The 25,219-nt window shown below is 34.3% G+C and overlaps 1 protein-coding gene across 5 annotated transcripts in view; it reads left to right on the forward strand.

The window, feature by feature from the left end:
- The window catches only part of LOC111001315 (homeobox protein homothorax), a 216,801-nt gene that overhangs the window by 94,071 nt on the left and 97,511 nt on the right, over positions 1-25,219 (forward strand). For 3 of the 5 annotated variants that reach the window (XM_022271183.2, XM_022271214.2, XM_022271197.2), the window contains exons 8-9: positions 11,463-11,471; positions 24,856-24,954. In XM_022271183.2, the coding sequence (XP_022126875.1) occupies positions 11,463-11,471; positions 24,856-24,954 (108 nt within the window). The remainder of the gene's footprint in view (positions 1-11,462; positions 11,472-24,855; positions 24,955-25,219) is intronic. The other 2 variants (XM_022271191.2, XM_022271204.2) reach the window with 1 other exon arrangement.

Raw genomic sequence — 25,219 nt, forward strand, 5'->3', positions numbered from 1 at the left:
ACCATCTTATTATTAATTAAACAAACCTCACAAGGTTTCATTTTCTTGATCTACTTTACACAGACATTGTTCTTCATTTTTTATTTTCCAGACATCTAATAACTTATTTCCACCAAAGTAGACATCTTGCGCTTTGTTCTCAATCGGTATACCTAAATACAGTTTACAATTAAATAAAGGAAAACGTCGGAAAATTCGATCCGTGTGACGGAAAGCAATTACTCGGGCGTTGCTGACGCAGTAATCGAGGCGAGTCAGTTACAGTTTATGGCGTGACAATGACGATCGTCGGTTAACTGTGCCAAAAGTCAGTTAATTTTATGCTTACTGTTAACATCTTGCGGTTTAACTATTGTTGCGTCGACTATGATTCAATTACGTCATTATCAAAACGGTTCCGCATTCAGACTTGTAATTAGTCATCAGTGGCGCTTAAACCTCTAAGATCTAGGCCTCATGTTATGTATGTCTCTTGATCATATGAGTATGTAATAGGCAAGTGTGATCAGCTGTGTCTGACACAGCTGGGACTGTTTGGGTATGAAGCAAGCAAAATTATTATTTTCCTTCACCGTTAGAGCATGTTAAATGCGCACATAGAAAGACCATTGGTGCACAGCCATTTGAACCTATGACCTCAGGAATTTGAGTCGCACGCTAAAGCCACTAAGCCTTTACTTTAACTTGCCTTTACGATAACTATCAGACATGTAATGATTGCAACAGCATGGTGTTAAACAAAAAAAAACTTTGCGATTAAAAAGAGTGGCGGAGAGTTTATTGGCAATTCTTCTCTTCCGTTCTACGCCCTTGATTCGAGAACTTGCAGTAAATGTAAATTCAGAAACATTTAATGTATATTTCTTTTTTGACGTTCATAATTGTACCTATATGAATAAATGATTTTTCGACTTTGACTTTTGGGTGATTTTTAAGTCAGTACTATTCGTATATATTTATTTGTATCTATTCTTTTTACAAATGACAGTTTGACAGCCTCTGAGGACTTTCACATCAGTTAAAATTAATTAACAGTCGCCATTTTGGCATCGTCTGTAGAAAAATTTAAAATAGTCCCAAATAACTAATGATACACTGTTAATGTATGCCATCTGAGGCGTCATCGGCTAAATTAATGTTTATCTTTGACTCGTTTCTTTTAAGCTTTTGTACTGATTGATGGAGTAACTGTTTCAAAGATTTCTATGTTATATATCAGTGATGGTCTAGTGGCTAGACGTACGACTCTCATCCTTGAGGTCGTAGTTTCGAATGAACTGGCTAAAAGTGCATTTAAAATTCGCTCGAACGGTGAACATCGAGAGGGAAACGACTTGATTAAGACCCAAATAGATAAATCATAGTGATACTGATACAGAAATCTGTGGCCCACACCAAAAAAGTAGCGTCAGAGAATAATTTTTTTTAGTTTGCGCAATAGTATCGTTTGTATGGCCATATACTATTTAGTGGAAGTACGCGCACTTTTTGTAGGAAACAAAACTGATTTTGCAGTTTGGTATACCCTTGCCAGCTTCCCAATAAATATTGATAAACGGCTAACTTAAATAAAGAACTGATGACGTCATTACATTAAATTTAGAAATTTGTACATGGACGAAAATGTATCAGCTTCGTGATCACAATTTGGACAGGTAGCTAGACAGTTTCCGATGATTAATCAATGCGTGACCAAGTTAGCAATACGTGTAAGATAATGTTATCGAAATATGATAGTAAACTCTTCAAGTAGCGTCTCTGATAAGATTTATGTTACCTTCAAAAAACAATGAACAAACAGTTACCAAGCTACTGACTGACACAAATATACGAAAACATCTTGTTTGAATTCTCGTGGAAAGATCCAGCGTTTATCTATTAAGCAAACATTGTCTATGCTTCATCTGATCTAGCCAACATCCGGCCTTATCTAATCTATGGTCACTGTTTGAGATACACCGAGATACACGCCACTGTAAAAAACAGCCATTTAAAATTGGAAGCCGTATTTATTCTATGCAAATATCAATAGATAAAGCTGGCGCCATTCGAAATTCAAAAATCACATGTCAAGACGTCATAACTTTCTTGTGTCAATGTGTTTTTAATGTCAAAGATGACAGGTCATACATGTGCAAGTAGGTTCTAATCGTTTTTACACGCTCAAGTATTGTCACTAGAGATTTGTGCCCATCGACTCCTCGAGTGGTTTTAAACAAACATCGTTGAGTGGAGAACAGAGGTCTCTTGTGCACCCTCATAAACAAATAACGTTTATTTATTTAGAAAAATAGTAATCTTGGAGTTGAGTTATCGTTGCATCCGCTACATGCAACAAATATTGAGATTTCTCACGGTAGCGAATTAAAATACCACTGTTTTTATTAATTAAATATCTCTTCAGATGCCTTAAGATTATTTTTACTTTAACGAGTACGTATTTCTGATGTAAATAGCAAACGACTGTATGCATTGTCTCCAAAGCCCCGCTGTAGCCCTAAAAAATTTTATGACAGGTAAATTCTAAGCAAACTTCAAAGCATCAGAGAAACCGCGATTTCACAAGTCGAATTACAAATGCCAAGTGTTTGTTCTGACATTATCTAGCGATTAGCCCAGATGACACAGACTTCAGTTTTGTTACGCAAATGTTTACTCTGGGAATAACGTCGACATTTTGATACCTCTCTCTACGAGAAGTCCTTTAGTTTTGTCACAGATTATAAAACTTGTCTGTGGGTTGATGAGTGAAAATGTTTTTTTTTAATTATATTTACTTACGATAGACAAGTTTGTTTTTTATTATTTGAAATTAAAACGAAACATTAGGTACCGTCGTAACAGGAACACAGACAGAATCGTATGATGTCATCAAACAGTAGCAATTACCAGGCAAGCAGAACGACGCAAGAGTTTATCTCTTTGATCACCTTCTTAATTACTACATTGGCTGCCTGACAGTGGCATTTTAACTAAGCATAGTAAATTCTGACTTAAGAAAGACGTATGGATGTAAAATGACGTTTTTTCGGTTGACAGTGACGTATGACGGTTTCGTATTCAGTTTTTAAAGTTAAAATCCGAAGGTATAAGAGAGTAATTAAGTTGTTGTGTAACAGGAGCAACAATCAATTCACAGTGATACGCCTAGTACTAGGCGTCCATAAGTCAGCAAGCACTAATAAAGACGCTGGCACATTGCATGTCCATGGTAAAACGCTGGGCGTAGCGACCCCGCCCCGGCGGCTTTTAGCGGACTTCGCTTTACTGCACTGGCGTTTTATGACTCCCTTGTACTGCCAACGAATTAGTGTAGACAATCGCGTGTTACTTCTGTGAAATGACCGCTGTCTTAGGGGTGCGTGGCAAAATAAAATGAATCCAATTTTTCCGCTAGTACAAACACATTTTACGAAACAATTTGCATATGTCAAATTTTTATATAAATAGAATAACCAATTGGAGGTTTATTCAATTAATTAAAAAATGGTCCGTGGGCGGCGGTATCACTTAACATCAATCAGGTGAGCCTCCTGCCCGTATGCCCCTGTTCTATAAAAAAAAGTGGCCACTGAAGAATTTCAAAAACATTTCATAGGCTTCTTCAAGAATCGTACCATTTATTAAAAGGCCGGCAACGCACTTCCGAACCTTCTGGCAATGTGAGTTTACGTCCTATAAAATAAAATACAATGCAGTACAATTCCGAGTATTATAATTACAATGCAATTTCGTCGATTGTTCAAGCGTTTTGTTTGTGCAAGCACATTTTACAATAGGTGCGAAGCTCAAGGCGCCAAATTCCTATTACCCCCAAATAATTGGACAACACACGCGAACTGTCTATCAACTTAGGGTGCAACCTCACGCGACGTCAATACATAATTAATTCATTATTCTTCTATTAACTGCTCTTGTGGCGATTTTGCACCCCAGCTTATATTAAACTATTATTAAGAATTTTAACAAATTATATTTTGTTACGATATAGAAAGAACAGTCGTTCTAGAATATATATACGTAGTATTTTTACACAATTTCGTCTTAAATATTTAAAGAATTAAGTTTACAACCTTAGCGAACAAGAGATTTCTTCCAGACCAGTCTAATCTAATGAAAGATAGAAAGAATAAACTTTATAATACACAATATACAGGTGAGGTAATGTTTAATGCTCTAAGATTTCCTACTACTTGCTAATTTCTACATGACACAAAATTATAATTAAATTATATAATTATTTTTGCACAATAAATATCTTCTGTATCAGGATGGCATGCTTGAGATTTTTAGTGTTAAATTTGTATTAAAGATGGGAGACCACGTAAGGAGAAAAAGCGTGGGATGAAGAAAGTGATTTGTGTGGATAATGTGACGTTATAACTAAACGCTAGGCTAATTATTATATCATTTATCCAAGAAAGAATTTAATGAGTATTAATATTTTTACCCGTTCTTCGTTCGCCAAGTATTATATGAAGAAGAAACTACAACAAGCTTTAGCTTCTATCAGCTGTGGGCACGGCGAGGATCACAGACAAAATTATCTATGAATTCTTCATACGCAGATGGGCAGTTTTTCTTCAAACAGAACTTACACCCCGTCTTGCAGAACCAAACCCCGACGCTCAAGACGAAACCACGGCTGTATCAATGTAAACAAAGTTGAACAATACGGAAAGTTTATTATTGAAGCTATATCAAAGACACGATTCCCAGAAAGCGGCTCTTTGTACGCCCCCTACGTTTGTTCAATTGGTATTAGTGGAATAGTATTTTATCACTAATTAATTATATGCTGTAAACTCAAATAGTCCAATTTACTCACATTGGTACATATATAATAATAATACCTTTAGCATCGTTCTCTAAAAAATACAGTACTCTGAGACTCAGTTTTATGATCATCAGTCAATCTGATGGCCAAGTAAGTGATCAGCCTCCTGTGCCTACGCAGTTGACTTTTTTGGGTATAAGGTAGGGTATCATGATGCTTCCCTTCACCGTTCCAACGAATGTTATCATTGCCAGATTGTCCATTGGCGCACAGCCGACGATCGGTCTAGGCAATATTTCGTTTTTGATCTCGGTTTTGAATCAAGGGCGTAGAACGTAAGAGAAGAACTGGCAATAAACTCTCCTTTAAACTTTATGATCAACCTGCGCCTCAATGTCGCAAGGAAATCAATTAAACTTGCTTGTATTTAATATACTAATAAGAGCTTTCAGCGTATTTCGTCTATGCTTCAAAAAGCTTTAAAGCTAACTATTAAAAGTACATTCGGAAAAAAGGCATACTTTAAAAACAATCGCAATGAGTTCGGATGAACATTTAAAGGCGTAGCTCAAACGCAAAAATGGCGCATCTCTCGCTCCATATACGCTCGAATGATTTATGTACGTGCACATGCATTGTCCCGAACACATAAAATAATATAATAATGAAGTAATCGTCCCGAGAATGGCTCTTCACAATGGTTCCGTTAATTGCGCCCTTTGTGCCTCCGAATAGAAAATTTTCATGTTAAACCGAAATAGTCCTTTTATTGCCATATTTAAATCACGGCTTTGAAACGTCAAGTGTTCCCAAGGAATCGCAATTAAACTAAGCTCTCAGTTTTGTTATTGATTTTATTTCGTTTAGTTTGGCTTAGGGGTTAATCTAAGGACTAGACTAGACAAATAGACTAAGAAAAATAAATCAATGGATTTGATCTATTTTTCCTAGTCTTCTAAAGAGTCTGAATCAAAAACCGATATGGTGCCTTGCTGCCTTTCACACCACTCTATCTTCAGCTTGTCTTGATTAGGGATGTCGAGATCCATAATTGTCTTAATGTAGACCACGATCGACCTCTACTTTTACTATTTATATTCGTGTAAAGAAATAGTTATATTTCTTTTAGATGTATAAATATCTGTCATGTGTCAAAACTGATGTTTTATTTAATTGTTAGTCTGTGGAATGAGACGAGAGTCTTGGCTTGTCACTGGAATTTTAACAGATTTTGTTAGAATATTTTAAATTTCTAATTAGGAATTTGATTACGTTTTTAAGAACTTTTATGAAATAAACTTCAAATCTTGTTCCTATATTTCTGATAATTAATGTATTATGAATTACTTTCTTTAGGTATTTAGGTTTTGGTTAATTATTTGGTTTTAAAACTATGGCTAGATTTTAAAACTATGGCTGATTTCAGCAAAATCAGAATCCAAAATCATGTGTTATAACGTCACTTATTCTTTACACGACCTTAATAGATACCTGCAAATGTATATAAGGGGACTAATGACCTTCAGAGTAGTTCATTAAAGTTAACTTTAGCTAATCAATAGAGATATCCATATGGAATAGACCGAAGAAAAATCTTAATATTAATAGTATTAGATAGTTAAATAATTATTATGAAACCAAAATGGTAATGTAATAAATTACTTAATTAACGTAATTATTAAAACCTCTTTGTTAGATTAAGTTTTTACAACATAATCTTTCTTTTAAAAAACAATATTTTCGTAAAAAGAATCTATTTTTAATTTCGCCTTACATTCCTAGGAACTGAATTGTCTTTGAATGCGTTGCTTGGAACCGCATGTTTGTTTGTCGGACTGTAAACTGTATCATAAACTGTGTGTGGCCAGCTCTTACGACGAAATCTGAACAGATGTGTATAGATCAAAAGAGTTGCCAGCGATAAAAAAGTTAATGTAAAGTACTAGAACAGTTGTTTCTTTCTCGTTACACGCCATATATTCCAAGCAGAATTTTCCAGGTAAGCCTCTTATTAGGATTTTTACATCAAATCTAAAGAAATATACATTTATATATAAAGCTAAAATATAATCTTAAAAATCCATGAAAATATATAAATCTAAATAAAACGATTTTAATAAAATTTAAATAGTAAATAAATCCTTAATTTTTTTATATTTAATTTTTTTTATATACAACAATGATTGGATCATAATTACCAGGCAATTATAACTTTCGAATGGTTCATTATCGAAGGTAGCTGCTCCGTTATTAACCGGGATTACGGGTATCCGAGACCCGGATATGGGGATTTGCTCGGATTCGGGACCGGGAAATGATAACAGAATGGTATATATCTTTTGATACCTCGCTTGAGTTACAGTTACGGTATTAGTGTACCTTGTGTAAAATATCTTAAATAAAAAAAGAACCAGATGTACATTTACTGAAAAAAAATATGTGTGCGTGTACTATTTAATTTTACCATATTAAATTTTTAATGATTTCTATTAATTGTATTAGAATTATTACTATAATTGTTATCGTTATTACATATTATTGTTGTTAATGGCTTCGAATCAACTATAGTAGGGACAAGAAAAATATGGCGCGTAACGGAACAATGTGACGCGTAACCGAAAACCGTGACGGTTAATTTTTAGGTCTGAACCTAAGATTTCTGTGTCTATTTTATGATTTGTCAATCGAATAGGCAAGTAAGTTATCGGTTGTGTCTGACAGAACATCGACTTTTTGGGTAAGGCAAGCCGGTTTCCTCACGATGGTTTCCTTCATCGTTCTAGGAAATGTCCATTGGCGCTGAAGCTGCTAAACCAACGTACTTAGCTCACTCTCCTTCTTCGCTCCAGTGGGCTTTCATCCCCCATTCTGGACATTGACCCCCCTCCAACCGAAGGTCCGAATTTCGCATGAGACTCGTTGAAACAGTCCGAGCTGATGTGTAAAGTCCCTTAAGGCCAGCGAGAATCCATTCAAAACACTTTGAGTCTGATAAATGGATCTTTAAACTATGTTTACAAGATAAACAGTGAGTCCATTAAGCTATCAAAAATAAAAATTTAATCAAAGCCCGCATGAGGTGTACTATAAATTAAACCCTAATGCGCAAGAGACGCTGACTGATAGTAGTCGGTGACGGCTAAGTGCGATCGCTTGTAGCTCGATATCGGCCTACGCTCTGGGACTCGTTTTTCCCTTTGGGATTTCTATTTTGGTCCCTTCAAATGTGACAGAACACGAAGCTGCTAAAAGTACTTCAGTGTGGACGGAAAAACCTTCATCTTTAATATCTATTCTGGGTTGTGTTATTTTACGATAAAACGTCATTTGCTTGTTGATAAAATAAATTTATTAGTACAAGTGTTCACATGAAAAAATCCTGAACTGTGGAATCAACTTTCTGGGAGTCCAATTGTTCATAGAAAGAGTCCTCCCTCAAAAACCCACTACCATAGCAGTCTAGAGGCGGCAAAGGTTGCTTTAGGCGTCCCATATGCTTGGCTTCCGAAATCCAATAAAATCTATCCCTAAATATCCCAGGTTCAAATGACTTGACGGTACATCATAAAACCGTTTAAAGTTCATAAACCTTTTGAGATAATCTGATATAGTTAGTAAAATATATGCTTATATAGACTCCGTATGATCGTTATAACTCCATCGAGTTTATATGAAACCGATTGAAGGTCCATCAAAGGGTGTACCAATCCTTAAAAGCATCTCATCTTCATCTCCGGCATTGACTATGGGCGGCAGTATTACTTAACATTAGATAAACCTTCTGCCCGTTTGTCCTCTGTTAAAAAAATGTGGAGGATCTATTATATCTTACATCTTGAAGAGCCGGCAACGCAACTAACAAAAGACCCGTCCGTGGCCCGCAAAATCTATCATTTTGTATTGAAGCCTCGGACAGCCCCCCATTATAATGACTGTCTGTTCTTAATGACAAGGTTCAGTTCAGTTTGAAAAAATCACCCAGGATCCATTGAGTTCTCGAAGTTTCGAAGTCCAGACACAGATTATAAATACCCAGTTCCCTTTGCACCGTTACATTCCACCTGAACTTGTTGAAATTGTCAAACTGAGCTCACGGCGTATAAATAGACCCCTGCATATCCGCGATTACGACCCGTATTCGATTGTGATAGAGCTCAGTATCGTGATAAGACGTGTGTTATTGTATATAAGCTTATTAAGAACGAATCCCACTGGCGAACACGCAACATCAGTGGTAGGGGCTATATGGCGCTGTAATTAAAAAGAAATCTGATATTTTATTTTAACGAAACTATTTAATAAATTGAAAAATTTTATGGAATTAGACGAAACTTCGTTGTCGGAAATAGAGTTCGTCCCTCTGAAGTTAATAATGCCTTTAGAAACTAGAGAATTATCACTGATTTAATTAAAACTCTTGATAAAATTTCGGAATGTCGAAACTGCTAAATATCGCGTTTTTTATATCACTTATAAGACAAGACATCAGCTCGCTACTATAGACATATTAGATATAGTTCATACAATTATGCTAAACGGCTGGCTAAAGAAACAGAGAATTTTAACAATCTCATTCTTGCGTGAGTGTAGTGCATAAGTTTTTAAAAAACGTAAATGAAGAACCCGCGCCATGTAAGCCTAGTCGGCGAGTAAGTGGAATCATACGTACATTTCCAAGTATGGCCGCGTCACAAGACCCGGTGCAACGGAGATCTTTTTATTTTAAACGACAGTTTAACTAGGGTTTAAATAAAAATACAATTATTTTAATGTAACAATTCACTCTTTCAGCAGATCTATAAATTATATTACTTCTTATAAGAATAATTATATTATATTTATAAATAATTACACTTAGAAAAGAAAAAGACAAAAATGCGTGTTTTCTGTTATAATTTTTATAGTTAACTGACTCGTTATAGTGCCACGATTTATTTAAAAAATATTTATGCCATGGCTATCAAACCAAGTCAGTAGCTAGCATTCTTGTGATGATCACTGCAGTATCATCAGTGATCATCATAAGAATGCTGTCGAGGGAAAGGTGATTAGATTGTAAGGTGCCATTAATAGGAGAGTATTAAGCATTTTGACGACCAATATAAACAATATAACGGTTCTTATTATGCAATTATGGCAAATAATGTGATATTTGCATGACTATTATCATATGTTTGCGGTTTTTATTATGAATCAATATTAATGTACTTTATTTGCAAATAAAAATTATTAAATGTTTAACTAAGTATTGCCTAATTAGTCTGTGTTCTGTGTCGGTATGAAAATATGTATACGTACACATACGTGATCAAAGTTGAGATTAAAACATTTTTTTAAATCCCTAACTAGTTTCTACATCAATTGAACAGTTCATTTAACCGGCCGCTAGTGGAACAGTGGAATCGGGCGATCGTGCTCAGTGCGGAATGTAAATAGATTGAAAACCGGCGGTCTCTGAGCTCGGGAAAAACGTTTAATTATTTATTTACTCACCCGACTGCGCTCGGGATTACTCTAATCAAAATCTTTATATCGGTACTCTAGATACTCTGGATAAGATAATATAATATCAACTAGGTATAATATGTCGAAATACATTTCAATTCAATTTTAAATGGTTGTACGCTTTTTCATTCGTCACAGTGCCTTAGGAACGTTGAGACCCATATTTTGGACAGACCAATGGTCGGACCCTATAACCACCTTGGTCTTCTGGCTATATTGCCAACGTAGCTAGCAGTATTATAGCCTGCATTATAGTTATAGTATTATATATTATATTCTCTTTAATTGATAGAGTTTTTATCGGGAGGACACCGGCTTCACTCAAGAAATTGAATTTTCAGGCACAGGAGGCTGATCACCTACTTGCCTATTAGATAGACAGATACAGAAATCTGAAACCTGAAAATGTGGTGTCGCCATTGAATTATTTTTAAATATAACATCGATTATATAAAATATAACGAAACTATTAAATATTGTTCCATCCATAAATTCCAACATACTATATACACATTCTAACCCTATATTGGAGCCATCACCTGTCAACCTGTCACCTAGCTGTCAACCTGTCAAATTTGTCCCGATACAGATAAGAAATTCTAAGAAAATACGATAAGTCCGATAACACCAATGTTCCAGATGTAATGTATAAGTGTTTATTATATTTGTTTGAGAATATATTAATTTATTATATATTATAAGTTGATTATATGGTAACGACGTGTAGGCTTATATTGTTTGCCTACAGTTACATTAAAACAAATTAAAATCCTTTTTAGATAAGATTTTTAGGTCTGTGGTACTGCATTTGTTCAAATATTCCTAAAATATAGCTTTCTGTGTCTGACACAAACCTGAAGCAATCATAATCATGTCCTGTCCTGTTTCCATGGGCGGTGGTATCACTTAATCGGGAAATCCGTCTGCCTTGCCCCTTTAAAAAAATTCAAACTCGCTTCTTATGCGCTGTCAAATAAGTCAAACTACATTGATTGTTTGACAGCTGAAACTATGTTTAAGATTGATTGATGTTCAAATTACTTTGGCTACTTGTCAGCAAAAAAAATAAGATTTTTTATGGTAACATTTTTAGGCAATTAGTAAAAATTATAATTTCGATTTTTTTCTGAATTAAAAAAAGAATAATTACATTTTTAACAATTCTTTCCTCTTGTTTCAGATGCAATGGGTAAGTGGTGCAGTGGTTTCGTGATGGTGTGAGTGGTTCTCTTCATAAATCATGTCTGCCCATAAACGTGGCGAACAAAAATTCCAATCTTCATAAAATTCGAAAAATAATTACGGTCAAGTTGATATTAGGGCCCAGCAGGGAATTTAACGAAAAGTTAACTAATATTATATATTAAATGAACTAATACATATGTAAATCGAAAGTTTTCTGTTTATAGACTCAATAGTTATATACAACATCGTCTAACAATTTTTTTACGAAAATCAAACTTGACACCTCAAATGAATACGAATACGAATCGCTGTTACAATCTACTTTTTGTTATATTTAATTATACAAATTAATATATATGCACTACTAAGTTATAATAATAATAATAAAAACAACTCGCTCTTCGCCACTTAGTTCACGCAAAATTATATCGGGAAACACTAGGAGTCGTGAATTCGACTCGCGTCGTAAACTTTGATTAGGTCATTACAGATTGTTAATTTATTAGCGCAAATCGTCTGGTTATCAAAGGAAAATGAGTTTTAATCTGTTCCATTAGAGTTGATTTTATTCCGCGTAATTTAATTGTAATTCATTTTAAAAAGTTATATCGCGTGTTAGGTATATGGGACTCATCGTTGTAGGAAATAAGTTTGAAGACTGTTTTTTTTCTGTAACGCTGCCAGTTACAATACCATAGAGTTATTAAAATAATAGAAAACTTTTTATAAGAAAGTATAAGCTGCCAGTTAGAAAAAAAAATTAAACGCATAGTCATAGAAATAAAGACATTTATGCGCTGTTCCAATTACAAAAATCATATTTTGAATTTCCATAACGTTCATTTACGCAAAATAAATTAAAGAAACAATTCCAATCGGACACGGGAATACACTCAAAACATTTTGCTATTTATCATAAAATATTGCTTTTCTCCATCCTTGTCTCGCCCCGTACGTGTGAGAGGGATAGTAATTTGTTCTTTTCAAATCGTGTCGTGCGTTGATTTGTTCGTGCCGGCGTCGATGTAAGATATTAATTACGGAAATAATGAGCTTTCTTGTTATTTTATAGATACGGTTAGAATATTTGGTAGTGATGGATTTGGTTCTGTACAATTATTATACTATAATCGCTAATTCTTTGAGTAAAGAGCTTTCTCCTTACAGACCTATTGATTACTAAATAAACATTCAATTACATCACTTAAAATAATATGTGTAATTACTATTTTCTACCTGCGTCTTTGTTCTCTTGACAATAATGTTTATTTATTATATAATGTTCTAACATTAAAACTTAAATCAATTCAACTCTGTATTCGCGATACAAGATTACCGGTCATAATACTAAATTTCATTAAATTCGGTTTAGTGGTATAGGCTTAAAACTATAACAAAATTACTTTTTGACGAGAACACCTATAATATTTCTTAATTAACATAATTTTTAAATTCAGAGTAAGTAGTAAATATTGATATTTTTTTAATTACTTCCTAGTTTTTGTAATCCAGTCGTATATCACTTATTATGTTTGATATTTTTCGCCCGCGGATCCCAAAAATTGATTAATGGTTCCGTAGCACGCTGCGTGGTAGATAAAATCAGGCGCGTTGACTAGAAACTATTGTTCTAGTGAGACTGACCCACATCGATTGAAATATCGGCTAATGAAGCACAGACTAAATTACGAATGTATTTTTTTACTAGGTATTATTATATATTACTTGCTTACGGTTAAATGCCATAAACTCGGAAACGACTCTCTTGATTATTATATAGTTATCACCAATAGATAGAATAATTCTTAAAGGAGGTTTAGATGTATAAATAATTGTGATTTTATGTAAATTGACGGAAATATAACGATTATTGTTGGAGAGGTCGCTAAAACTTCCTCTTAAAATGTCTAGGTATCGTTATGACAAATCCCATAAAAACTGAACAATATAATAATCAGATAACTCGTACAGTAATTAAAATATTACAACGATAAAATCGAACAATACCCATAATTTAATAAAAATCTAAATGTCGTAATTAAAAAACATGGCCATAAATTGTGCATCCGACAATTACACTAACGTTGTAATTGCAAGATGGCGTCCGATAGTGACAGATTGACATTTGATTACAGAAAGCGCTTATATTGTGGTACAAGGAATATTTTAAATATAGGTATAACAAAACATTCAGCTATTTTTAATGACCTACTTGTTTGATTCTCGAACTTCCTTACGTTCCTTAGTTCCTGGTAACTCACTGGTGGTAAGGTCACCAGGCGAAAGACGTGTTAAATATTCGTATTCAGCAAGCAGCTCTTCCTCTCTTCTCTTCTGCCAGAACAGAGACTTAGTGACATTCGATTTACATAAGGCCTTCTTTAAAATATACCTGTCAAATGATTGCTGTATCTTATGATAACGGCCAAGTACGGCCATAATATGTGGTTCGTAAAAGGGGAGAAATTGTAATGCTGACCAAATAAAAAATCACTAACGAAATTCGATAAGAACAAAAAGCTCTTGTGCATATCGAAACAAAACGAGCACGTGAGACTTGACATTGAGTCTAAAAGAAATAAGGCATCGACGTCTTAAATATATTATACTGTTATTGTTAACAGCTTGTCCAAGTCACGCAAAACCGCTAAACGTCGCGTTGACACGTCCCAAAATGGCCATATCGTACGAAGATTCAAATTTCGAACGTAAAATTCAAGATGGCGACCTTCGCAAGTCGTATATCAATCGTGATTTACGCGCCACGGTCGAGGTCGACGGCCGCCCGAATTTCGTTCAGAAATGCACTGAGTAATTTATTTGTGACCATCTATTATTTTGTAGACTCGAGTCCTAAACGCAGCTGACATTAATATATCATTTTATGCGATGGCACGGTTCATCGTTCTCCGTCCTCGTCGCGCGTACGTTTTAACGGTACGAGAGAAAGAGACGACGATAGGGGGGCGAGTAGTCCGTGTTTTCACTTTTTATAGTAGCAATATATTTGATCAGCTGATCGTCATGACGTTTACTGCCTGTGTGGCTATGTGTAATGTTTTTCATAATTTATATTATAGTGGTTTGTTTTTATACGTGTTGGATAGGTCGCGGTTTTATTTATAATGTGGAATATTTATCTAATGGCAACACAAGCCTCCATGTGGCCAGTGTTGACAGATAAATTTTGCATCGACTACCGTTTTTGGTTATTAAAAGTTTATTTATGATCGAAACTGACCATAAATTAGAATTTAACATAATTTCTGTTATTAAATAATCACAATTAATATATTACTTTGCTTTATGGGTTTTTAATTGTGACAAAAATTATTATATTAGATTACTTAATTTATACATATGATGCTTGTTAACTGTAGTTTGAAAAACCCTTACACGTAACTCGCCAATTAACTTTATTAAAATAAGTACTCTTTGCTGACACTTTAAATCTAAACATTAAAAACGATAATTTTTCCTAAATTAAACAAAGTTCTTTTACTAATTATAACTTATCTTTTTCTTAAGCCATGACGTATGTGTTTTCTGAGATTTTTATAGATTATAGGCGTTAAATAGAACTCGGATATTTAACTCAAATTATTATGACTGGGAGGAAAAACGTTCGGCTGATGTTCAGAAACGGGACTAAACTTATGTCAAAATCCTTTACCATTTCACGTATTGCTAGTTGCCAGCTTTAAAAAAACTGTTCATACTAAATAAATAAACCCCTAAATCGCTTAGACTTTGCTTAAAACACAGGATATTTTGCAATCATTTGACACTGACAAAGCTTTGTAATTCTTTATCGCAGTAAATAAGTTCAGTTTCAGCAAGTTCTAGAAGATATTTAAAGATTTATATGAAACTGTGTTCGTTGATTTTACTAGAAATTGAACAGACACCGGTTATAAATAGCTTAAATATTAACTAAGTTAAAAACGATAATGTGGGAAGATGTGTATGTGTCCCGCACGTGAACGAAAATATTTTTGGTGGCAATCGATTTCCGAAATCCATTCCCCAGCCCTTGTGACGATGAATAGTTATGGATATTACTTTTAATTCGATATCTAGGTAGACTTTATTGTTATTTAGTTTCTAGACAAATAGGCCGGAAAAGCCGGAGATGTCTTTGTTGGACATAAACACGAAAAATACGAACTCATGTTGAAACTAGCGCCACTCAGCGAGGACCTTTTTGTGAGACGGGCTTAAACTCGACGTTTCGAAACATATTGTAAAAAAAATAACTATTTTTTTTAATCACTAAATGGACATGCATACAAGTCCTTTAGCCTGTTATGATTATCCAAACTTGTCTATTAACGCTAAATTTGTGTTTGCGTTCCAAATCTATTAAAGAAATTATGTACGTACTACATACTGTGATAATGTTCTGTAAAGATATGTTCATTCATATTCTTTATTTGAATATTATTTTGAAAGAACCTACTCCACATTCATGAGACACGCAACGATAAAGCATTGTCAAAAAACAAATTTTGAATAGTGCTGAAGTTTTGGCGGTCAAAAGTGCACTTATTTAATGCAAAATGAGACCTTAATCCCTTCATTTAACGTTACATTTTGGCAGTTTGCTGAAATTTTCATCACATGTACGACACTCTGTTTATGAACTTGTAAATTCACTATGATTGATGATCCAAATGTTATCATGAGATAAACAATTTTAAAACAGCTCCGAGATAAAATTATCAGATCAAGGATGTTGAAAATCTTTAAAATTTTAGGAAGCGCGTATTTGCCTTATTACATAATATTAATTTTATATATTATGTTCCTATTACAGTTCAGTATTAGCCTGTATCAAACTATTGCCACCGTAGCCCGAACGCTTACCACTCAAGTCAATACTGTTTAAATTCTAAATTCGAATAAGTCTACCTTAAGTACAGTAAAAACATTCCAAATTTAAAATAATCTACGGCTTATCCATACAAATCCGTTCGCATTAGCGCGTATCGCACCGTCCTGGCATCATTAATCTACGTGACAGTTCAAAATTTAGTTACAGAGGGTTACCCCCTCTCCCGCTGCCGCCTCACACCCGCGCCCGAATGTATCGAGGCATTCCTAAATAAAGTTTCATTCTGTTTTTGAATATTGCTGGCAATAAATAGGTTTTATATTTCGAAAGATGCGTTCGAAACGCTTGTTAGTGTGGTCTTTTATTTGTGTATTTTTATAATCTGTGTCATTCTATAAGGCTTATTGATAAGCTTAGGATCTTACATTTATCAGCTCTGTAATCTATTTATTATTATTTATTTTGGAATTTATGAAATCACATATAGTGACACATATGTCCAACTAACTGAAGTACCTACTAGATATACTCTCGTAGAAATATGCCTACAACCTGATTACTTTACAAGCAGCGTATAGCTTCAAAAGACCAACATACACATATACATTTAAACTCATATACAGCTATCTAAACCGCCTTAGGGAGTCATACAAAAGGGAATTAATCTGCACATAATTACAATATTCGATAGAGATCCCCGCTGCGTATGTCGTGAGCACATCCACTAATTACTACTTCCTATTTCTGATTGCCTGGTAATTTTGCTGTATCATATTTGATACCTTCTTGCTAGCTCAAGAGACAATTAATTATTCACTCATTACTACGTTAGGTTTATGATTGAGAAGGCTTTAATATCGTCCATCTAAGTAAATATAACTTTTAAGCTGTAGCTCTAATGAAAACCGAAAGCTTCTATGGATTTTCGTTTATTTTAATTCTTCGAACTTCTTCTCACTCTGAAACGAACAAATTGTGATGTCGTTTGCTATTAAATATTAGTCGAACGGAATGCTTTTCAGGAACATGAATGGCCTATTATCAAACGAATATATACACATAAAATAATTATCAAATCAATGAATATAAAAAATAAAATAATATAAAATAAGGTTTTTTAAGTTCGATGGGCAATGTCGGCTCATTAAAGTCATTTAGCTGGTTTCAACTAGACACGTTTAATTTTGCCAAGTCACGCACACGGCACAGGACCGCGCGAAAGATGTTTTCTTAATCACGGGTCAAAGAACTTTGATTTTTTAATACATTTCGATTTTTATACAATCTCATTTATTCTACGCGACAACGATTTAGAGGGTTTTATAGCTAGATATGGACCTACTGGAAAGAGATGTATAGGACGACCAAATAAAAGATTGACATATGATATTTTAGAACTAGCAGGGAAAAACTGATGTAATAATAATTATAATTGATAGATATAGTCATAATACAGTATCACCTCGACGTTTTTAAAGCATATATGGAACCGGCTACCCTTTGAAGTATTTCCAAACCAATTCGATTTAGGTTATTTCTAGAAAAGCTTCCAATTCTTAAAAGGCTGGCAAGACGAGCCTTTTAAGATACCATGGCCTATCACTTAACATCTGGTAAACCTCCTTTTCTATAAAAAGTTTATCTTGACAAAGGAGCTCAGATCTTTGTTATAATTTTTGGGCATAAGGATTCCCACGAACAAATTCACAACTTGAATATTTAAAAAAAAGTTGATACAATCAAAACATAAAATGAATTATGTAAGTTGATCGTTGTTTGGCTCTATTATACAAATACTGGCGAACACTTTAATTCTCAAGTAAAACACAGTTTAAAATTGAAAATAACAAAATGGCTGCGACTCAGAAAATTTAGAATACAATTCTGCGATATCAGTTACTCAACAACAGTTTAAAGATGAATAATCAAAAAAACATTCCCATTAGACAGTATGAAACTCTATTCTGGCCCCATAAAGTGTGTATTTAAGGGGATATTTCGGAATTTATGCCCCAAAACCGTGACTGGCACAATTCCGTACCGTTCGCCCTTTTTTATTACCGCCCCTATGTACACAATGTATACTGTATGTAGGAAGGTATTTGGGTAACTGAATAGGCAAACCTAGATATTGTCTTCACTAACCATAGAACATTAATTAAAGTTCATCAAGACTTCTAGCTATGACCCTGCTGTTGTCTATGATTATAGATTAACGCGTATATTGTCAACAATGCAAGGTTGGGCCTTAAATAAAGTATCATCAGACGTCGAAGATACGAAGTTCCACTCGTATCAGACAGACCAACAAACAAAACACACACACTTAACCACACAAAATATCTATTATGAAAAATAGAAAATTCTCATTCGGCTCGTGTGTGTGTGCTATGGCTGTAATTGGCCATGGCTCATTGGCTGAGGAGCAGAATCCATCATCTGGATGTAAGGCAGTTTTTGCCACGCACCATGATTATGTGGAACCAGCTAGTACTGGAGTATCGAACCAGTTCGGCTAAGTGTCTTTCAAGGGAGCGTTGCAATGCACTTATGAGTGTGGCAATATGAGTGTTCATGTTAACTCATGAACACTCATATTGCCACCCAACTACCCCCCGTTCTTTAAAAAGTAAGAGCGTATCAATTCTAAAGGCCGGCAACGCACTCGCGAGCCCTCTGGCATTGAGGACTACTGTTCTATAAAAAAAACCTCAATTTCGTTGTTCACCAAGAAAAATCATTATCATGCCCATATAATGCGAAAACAATTAAATATCGCGTCACGCCCAAGTTGTAGCCCTCGTCCCTGTCAATCACATTACCGAGTCACTTGTAAACGTGGATCGCTATCAAACCGTCATTACTAGAACACACCCCACCTTTATCTGGACGTTTTATATTCATTCCCTTATAGATGAGTTTTAAACTTATGGGTCAATGGTTTCTTGCAAAAACTGGCCATTTTTTGTCAGGGTTTAGGTGTTCTTATCAGCTGTCTACCTGTGCTGAAAGTTTTCTTCTAATATCATTTCTTTTACTATCATATACATGAAGTCTTTAAAATATACACATAACCTCACTTTCACACCATCACACAACACACCGGAATTAGGTAGGTATTACGTATATCATAAATTTTATTGATTTTTCTTGTCGTAAATATTTGAATATTTTTTTATAACTTTAGTGTAATTTTTTTTTGTTGTATGTAATTTTTGACAGCTGGATTATAAAAAAGAGCAGCTTAGATGGTTGACGTGGCATTCCCGATGATGCATCCATCATAATTGCCTGACGAAAACTTATTGAAACATCTCGGCATTAATTGCATTTTTTATAGTTATTCGCGCGATTACCTATCTCTGATCAATAAACCACGTGTTCAATGACGTACGAGCGTACATGATCGATGAACAGTCACACTGACAGTGTCAAGGTCGAGTTTGACAGCTGTCAAATCGGGACAGCCGCTGTCAAACTGCACTGAAAAACGTGCCGCTGTCATGGCGTAATGGATAGCCTTCCGGGCTCCAGCCATATTTGTTATGATGAAGTTCAAATTTTTCACGTGTTCCTATTTTAGAGATATAAACGTTTGTTAATGTTTTTAGTTAAACTGGTGCCTGCGGTTCTTGTTAATACAGTCAAAACCGATGACGACAACATCGTTTAGAACAACCTACTGGTTATATTGATCAAAGGTCCCGACTGAATTCTATTGTATTAGGTTCTTTAAGAACGACACCGGCTGTTACAACTATCGGTTTCTATGACCAAATATGGAGTAGTCCCTTCGATCTCGTTATAACAGATTATGACTGTATATCAATAACACTTAACCATACTTCGATACTTGAACGATTTGACGGCGAATAAAAGCAGACACCTAAGCAGAGTCGATCGATTCGTACCTACAATGATATACCTAGGAATCCTCCCCCTATCGACCGGGATCCCTTCAAGCAAATACTCTCTTTATCTCCAACAAAAGACGCGAGCTTTTCGTCTGACACCTCCGAGTTTTCTTGCCGTACATCATGTTCAATAAGACAGTAAAACCCAGTGGGCAGTTGTAGAAATTTAGCGTTTATTTCTATCGGCGGAAGGGTAAGGCGGATCCGCCCTAGCTAGGGCGGGCGCAATTAGGCAACTCGCGTTTAAAAATGCATTTTTTTATTACACACTGTTTTTACGCTCGGATGATATTTGAGGCGCCCATTGTTATTGTAATTACTCTTTGTTTGGTGAGAATTTGCGGAACGATTGTAATTTTTGTGAGCTTTTCAGCTAATTCTTGTTAGTAGTTTAAATTCTGTTTTATTATATTAAATAACATGATAGCCATACATCTTACTCATTTATCTCTTATACACCACACATGCTGCTTTTTATATCTGAGCCTGAAATTCATTATGTGATTCTAATAGTCAAGTAGGTGGCTTTTTGGGTCATTTTGGGGATTAGGGTCTAAGTCATACCGGTTTCCTTACGATATTTTCCTTCACCATACCTTAAATGCACACATAGAAAGTCCACTGGTGCACAGGGAATCGAACGTACGACTAGATATGAGAGTCGCACGTCATATTTCTTAAACTCATTAAAACCAAAAAAAACATCTTTGAATTTTTCTCAAGTATTTTCTTAATATATTGAAATAATTAGAGATTGTTGTTTAAAAAAGCTCAGCCTGTATCAATAAAGCTATATATGTAAGCTTCGTCCATTTTTAATCTGTGGACTTAAGCGATGGCCCAGTATAGGCACGTATATAAATATGTAGGCCCTCCGGGAAGGTACGGCGCCATTACGGAAATTGCTTTATAGACCTTAGGATATTGGTTTCACGTTTTTGTAATATATACTCGGGAACGCGGCTTTGCTTCCCTGATACGGGATCGGGGTAGGTATAACTTTTATTTATATATTTCATTTCTAATTAAAATGCCTATTTATACAAATCTGATTTATTATTCAAAGACATTATCATAAATAGTAATAGAACAGCAAGTTTATTCAAAACAAATAACATAATACATAAAAATATACCTATTTATATATGTAAAGAAACTAGTATGTTTATTATTAAGTATATATGTATTACGTTCTAGCAGCACATTAGATAGAAATCAATATTAATGTATAATTTCCAAAGTTATTGTAAAACTTAAAAAGTAATTTAAATTTCGATAAATCTGAACACAATTGCTTATTTTAACTTTCAATTCCAAATAAAATAAAATAAATTACCTATATCTGTTGTCAGATAATGATAATTGATAAGTGTATTTTTGCTCAGTAAGACTTATTAATATATCGAGTACTCCATATTTAATAATGCCTTCAAGATATATTAGTAAGTGTAGCATTTATTATATTCTAACCTATGGCCATAAATATATTAAAATTGTTTACAAATACATAAAAAACGGAAAAAAGGGCCTCAAATCTTAAAACTGATTTATTGTGTGAACATTACAGGTATAATGGCAGGTGTCCTACAAATCATCCAAAACGATTTTATTAAAAAAACACCATTGATGCCATTTCAAATGCCCTTTAAGACTTTTTGCTGAACTGCGTTTGAAGCGACACTTTGTATCGAAAAATTCGTAACGAGTAAACTATTCGAATACTGCATTGTGATAAAAAATTTGGTAGTATTTTAACTTTTAATGTATGTCCTTTTTATTAATTATAACTAAAATATAATATTGGAAGGAGTCCCTTAAGGCGAGGTTCCGAAGATACTGGCATCGTTCCCCCATTTGAATAGCTAAAAATAATAATAATAAACTTACTAATTTGTTAGTTTATATTCAATTTAATTTAATTTATCTACTAACGTCGAGAATACGAAATTCCTGAGGATGTCCGTCGTTCAACTAACGTCTCTAAACAGACTAACAGTTGAAGTGCAACGCAAGTGTGATTGCTGTATATTCTCGAACCAATTCGACTTACGCCCAAACCCAAAAACCTATCACAATCTATTTTTGTCCATCTGAGATAGACATCTTAATCCAAACATTGATGAAAGTGGGCCAATAACCAATCGACGGATTGCAATAGCCATCTGTCGATACAAGCTATCCATGGTAGGCCGGATTGGTGTATGTGGTAGACCTTTGTATAAAAATGACAGTTCGACTGTGCCAATATCTTAAGATTTTAACTTACACCAGTTAAAAAAAAAGATATTTGATATGTTTCAAACATAGTACGGTTTTATTTACTTTACTTGGTTTACTACTCGCCTATTAGATTAAATAATCATAAAACAGATACAAAAATATGACGCCCAGACCTGTGTAAACTCATTTATGTTTATATAACACTTATCAAAACTAATTAAAATTGAAGCTTTGGAATCAAAAGGGGAACGAATAATTAACAGGTACACTAATTATTACCTTTACACTGTTATTATAATTCCCTGAATCAGAGATAAGAACATGATTGGTGTTTTGTATATCACAGATTGATAACACTACCTATAATATAGTTCTCCATAGTTTTGAAGTGAAACTTCTTTAGGCGCATGAGGGTATGTTTTTTATGGAACGTCACGAAGATGTGCAGCGTTTTTGTCTAAGAAAAAGGAAAGAGCGATTGAGATCCATTGAGAGAGAGTGAAAAAAAACTAACAATGCTTTTTTAACATCACTTACAAAAACTCGGTATGACTTTCAAGATTATCGCGTTAAATAAATAATACACAAAATGTTTTTATCGATTCGGATCAAAATCACACACACACACACACAATTTTACGTAGGACAACATTTTGAAAATAAAAAGTCATTTCAGTACCTACTTTAAAATCAATCCTTCGAAATCTATATTTGAAACGAGTACTACTCTTAATTAAATAAAATAAACAAAAAGGTTGCATATATAACATTGACAGTAGGTATACATAGACAATTTCCTCGAGAACCTCACCCTATGGTTATTATAATTTTTCGCCTTATAACCCTCGAGGGAGTCACACCTCAGCAATTTTACTTTAATTCTTATTTAGAGGCTCGCTCCTACAAGATTTTTAGTATTTGTTTATGGTGTACTCGGCAATTTTCGCTTTCCTCAATTTTCACGAAACAATGGCGCTTACGTGTCGTCAAATTACCCGGGTGAACCGGGAATGATCGAAAATTGTCTATTTAACTCTTGAGATTATGTTTTTTTATTGCTGTTGTCACTGGTTGGTTGGTTATGGCTGTTTTTTAAATTCGTTTCTATAAAATCCTTTTTAAATCCTAACATTCTGAGCAAAATGGTATGATAATACCATTGAAATATATCCTGTTTTAAATTAACATATATAATAGTATAATTATTATAATTGCGCTTGGGCTAAAGTCTCACTACCATATCTTACGTAATAATTTCCGCTATCGACTAAATAATAATTACAAAACGCAATGGCGTCGTCCCGCCATTTTGATTTGAATATAGAATAAAAATTAGGTCTAAGACAAATTCAAAGACAGGTCAAGGGCTTTTTAAAAATCGAATGTTCATTTGGCGCGCGTCATCGCGCCGCTATCAATCATGCATGCACCATTGCTTTTGTTCGAATTACGAATTTCAAAAAAGGAACGAGCGAAAATTATGGACGGGTTTGAAAATGCCTTGCCTCCCGCGTGGTTGGTATTATTCAATTAAATAATTAAAAACACGTATGCGAGTTTCTGTTTGTATTGGTTTAAGAAAAAGCATCAATTTACTTCATAACACGTCATATAAACCATAAAATATTAACAGTAAATAAGACTTCTTCAGTGTTCTTTATTTAAAAATAGCGCGAAGCAAAACTTTTATATCTATGAAATAATTTCCACAGATTTTTAAACATGTGCTACAGATAACATATAATGCAACTTATTTCTTTATTTCGGCCTCTCACTTTGGTTACTGTCGAATAGCGATGATAATAAAACATGTTTTGAACGTATTGTGAAGCGAAATATAATAAAAGCATGACCCTTCTTCCACAATCGGGTAATATTATGAAGCAAACAGTGTGACACCGTTAAAAAGTAGGAAAATTGCTAATGGTGTATGATATTGCTTCCCCTTCTGTAAGACTGGGGTGTCACCTTCGCGTTCCCAAGAGGTATTTTTTTTGCTTTTTTCGCTTTTTTCATCGTGTTTTTTGCGTAATGACGCCTCGGTCCTGTGAGAGTTGGTAGAATCCATTAGATAGGCGGGAAGAGCTTAATGTAACGGCTTTTTTCTTGAGAATCGAACCCCGAAATGGCATTAGCGTGTTTTATCGGACTGGGGACGTTCCCAATTTGTTGCGACGCGATTTATCATTTACGATACAAATAAATGTTTTGTCAACGATATACTTACTAGTTACGATAGTACCACACACTGAAAATTTAAACCATACTCAAGCTCAAATTTCATTAAAATCTGTTCAGTATTTTTGTGACACAGAACAAATATTCATGTATTTATATTTTATGTACTGCATATTATTTCGAATATACAGTGCCTTTATTCTAAATTCGAAATTCAAATAACGTTCTAAATTCAATTTCAGGCAAATGGTGTCCGTCCAGGCGCGAGTGGTCATCACCTCCCGATGTAGCGAGACGGGTCTACTCCTCCGTCTTCCTGGGCAGCCCTGGTGAGTATCCAGGTATATATCGACCCAATTTTTTAATAATTTTTTTGTTCTATTTACTATTTATGCATCGCGGTTAGGTGTTCACTCAACGCTTACTTAGCGTCTGTAATTGTTATCTGTCTATTCTGACACTTGTCAAGTAGTGATGACAGCTATAATGTGGGTTTAAAATATTTTGATTGTCTAGATACTGTAATTAACACTACAGAAATTTCTTGTTAAAAACGTTTAACGTAAATTTCTTGTTTAACGTAACGTTTGAAATAATTGATGTTAT

Source organism: Pieris rapae, chromosome 11 (genome assembly GCF_905147795.1).
Source record: "Pieris rapae chromosome 11, ilPieRapa1.1, whole genome shotgun sequence".
NCBI lineage: Eukaryota > Metazoa > Arthropoda > Insecta > Lepidoptera > Pieridae > Pieris > Pieris rapae.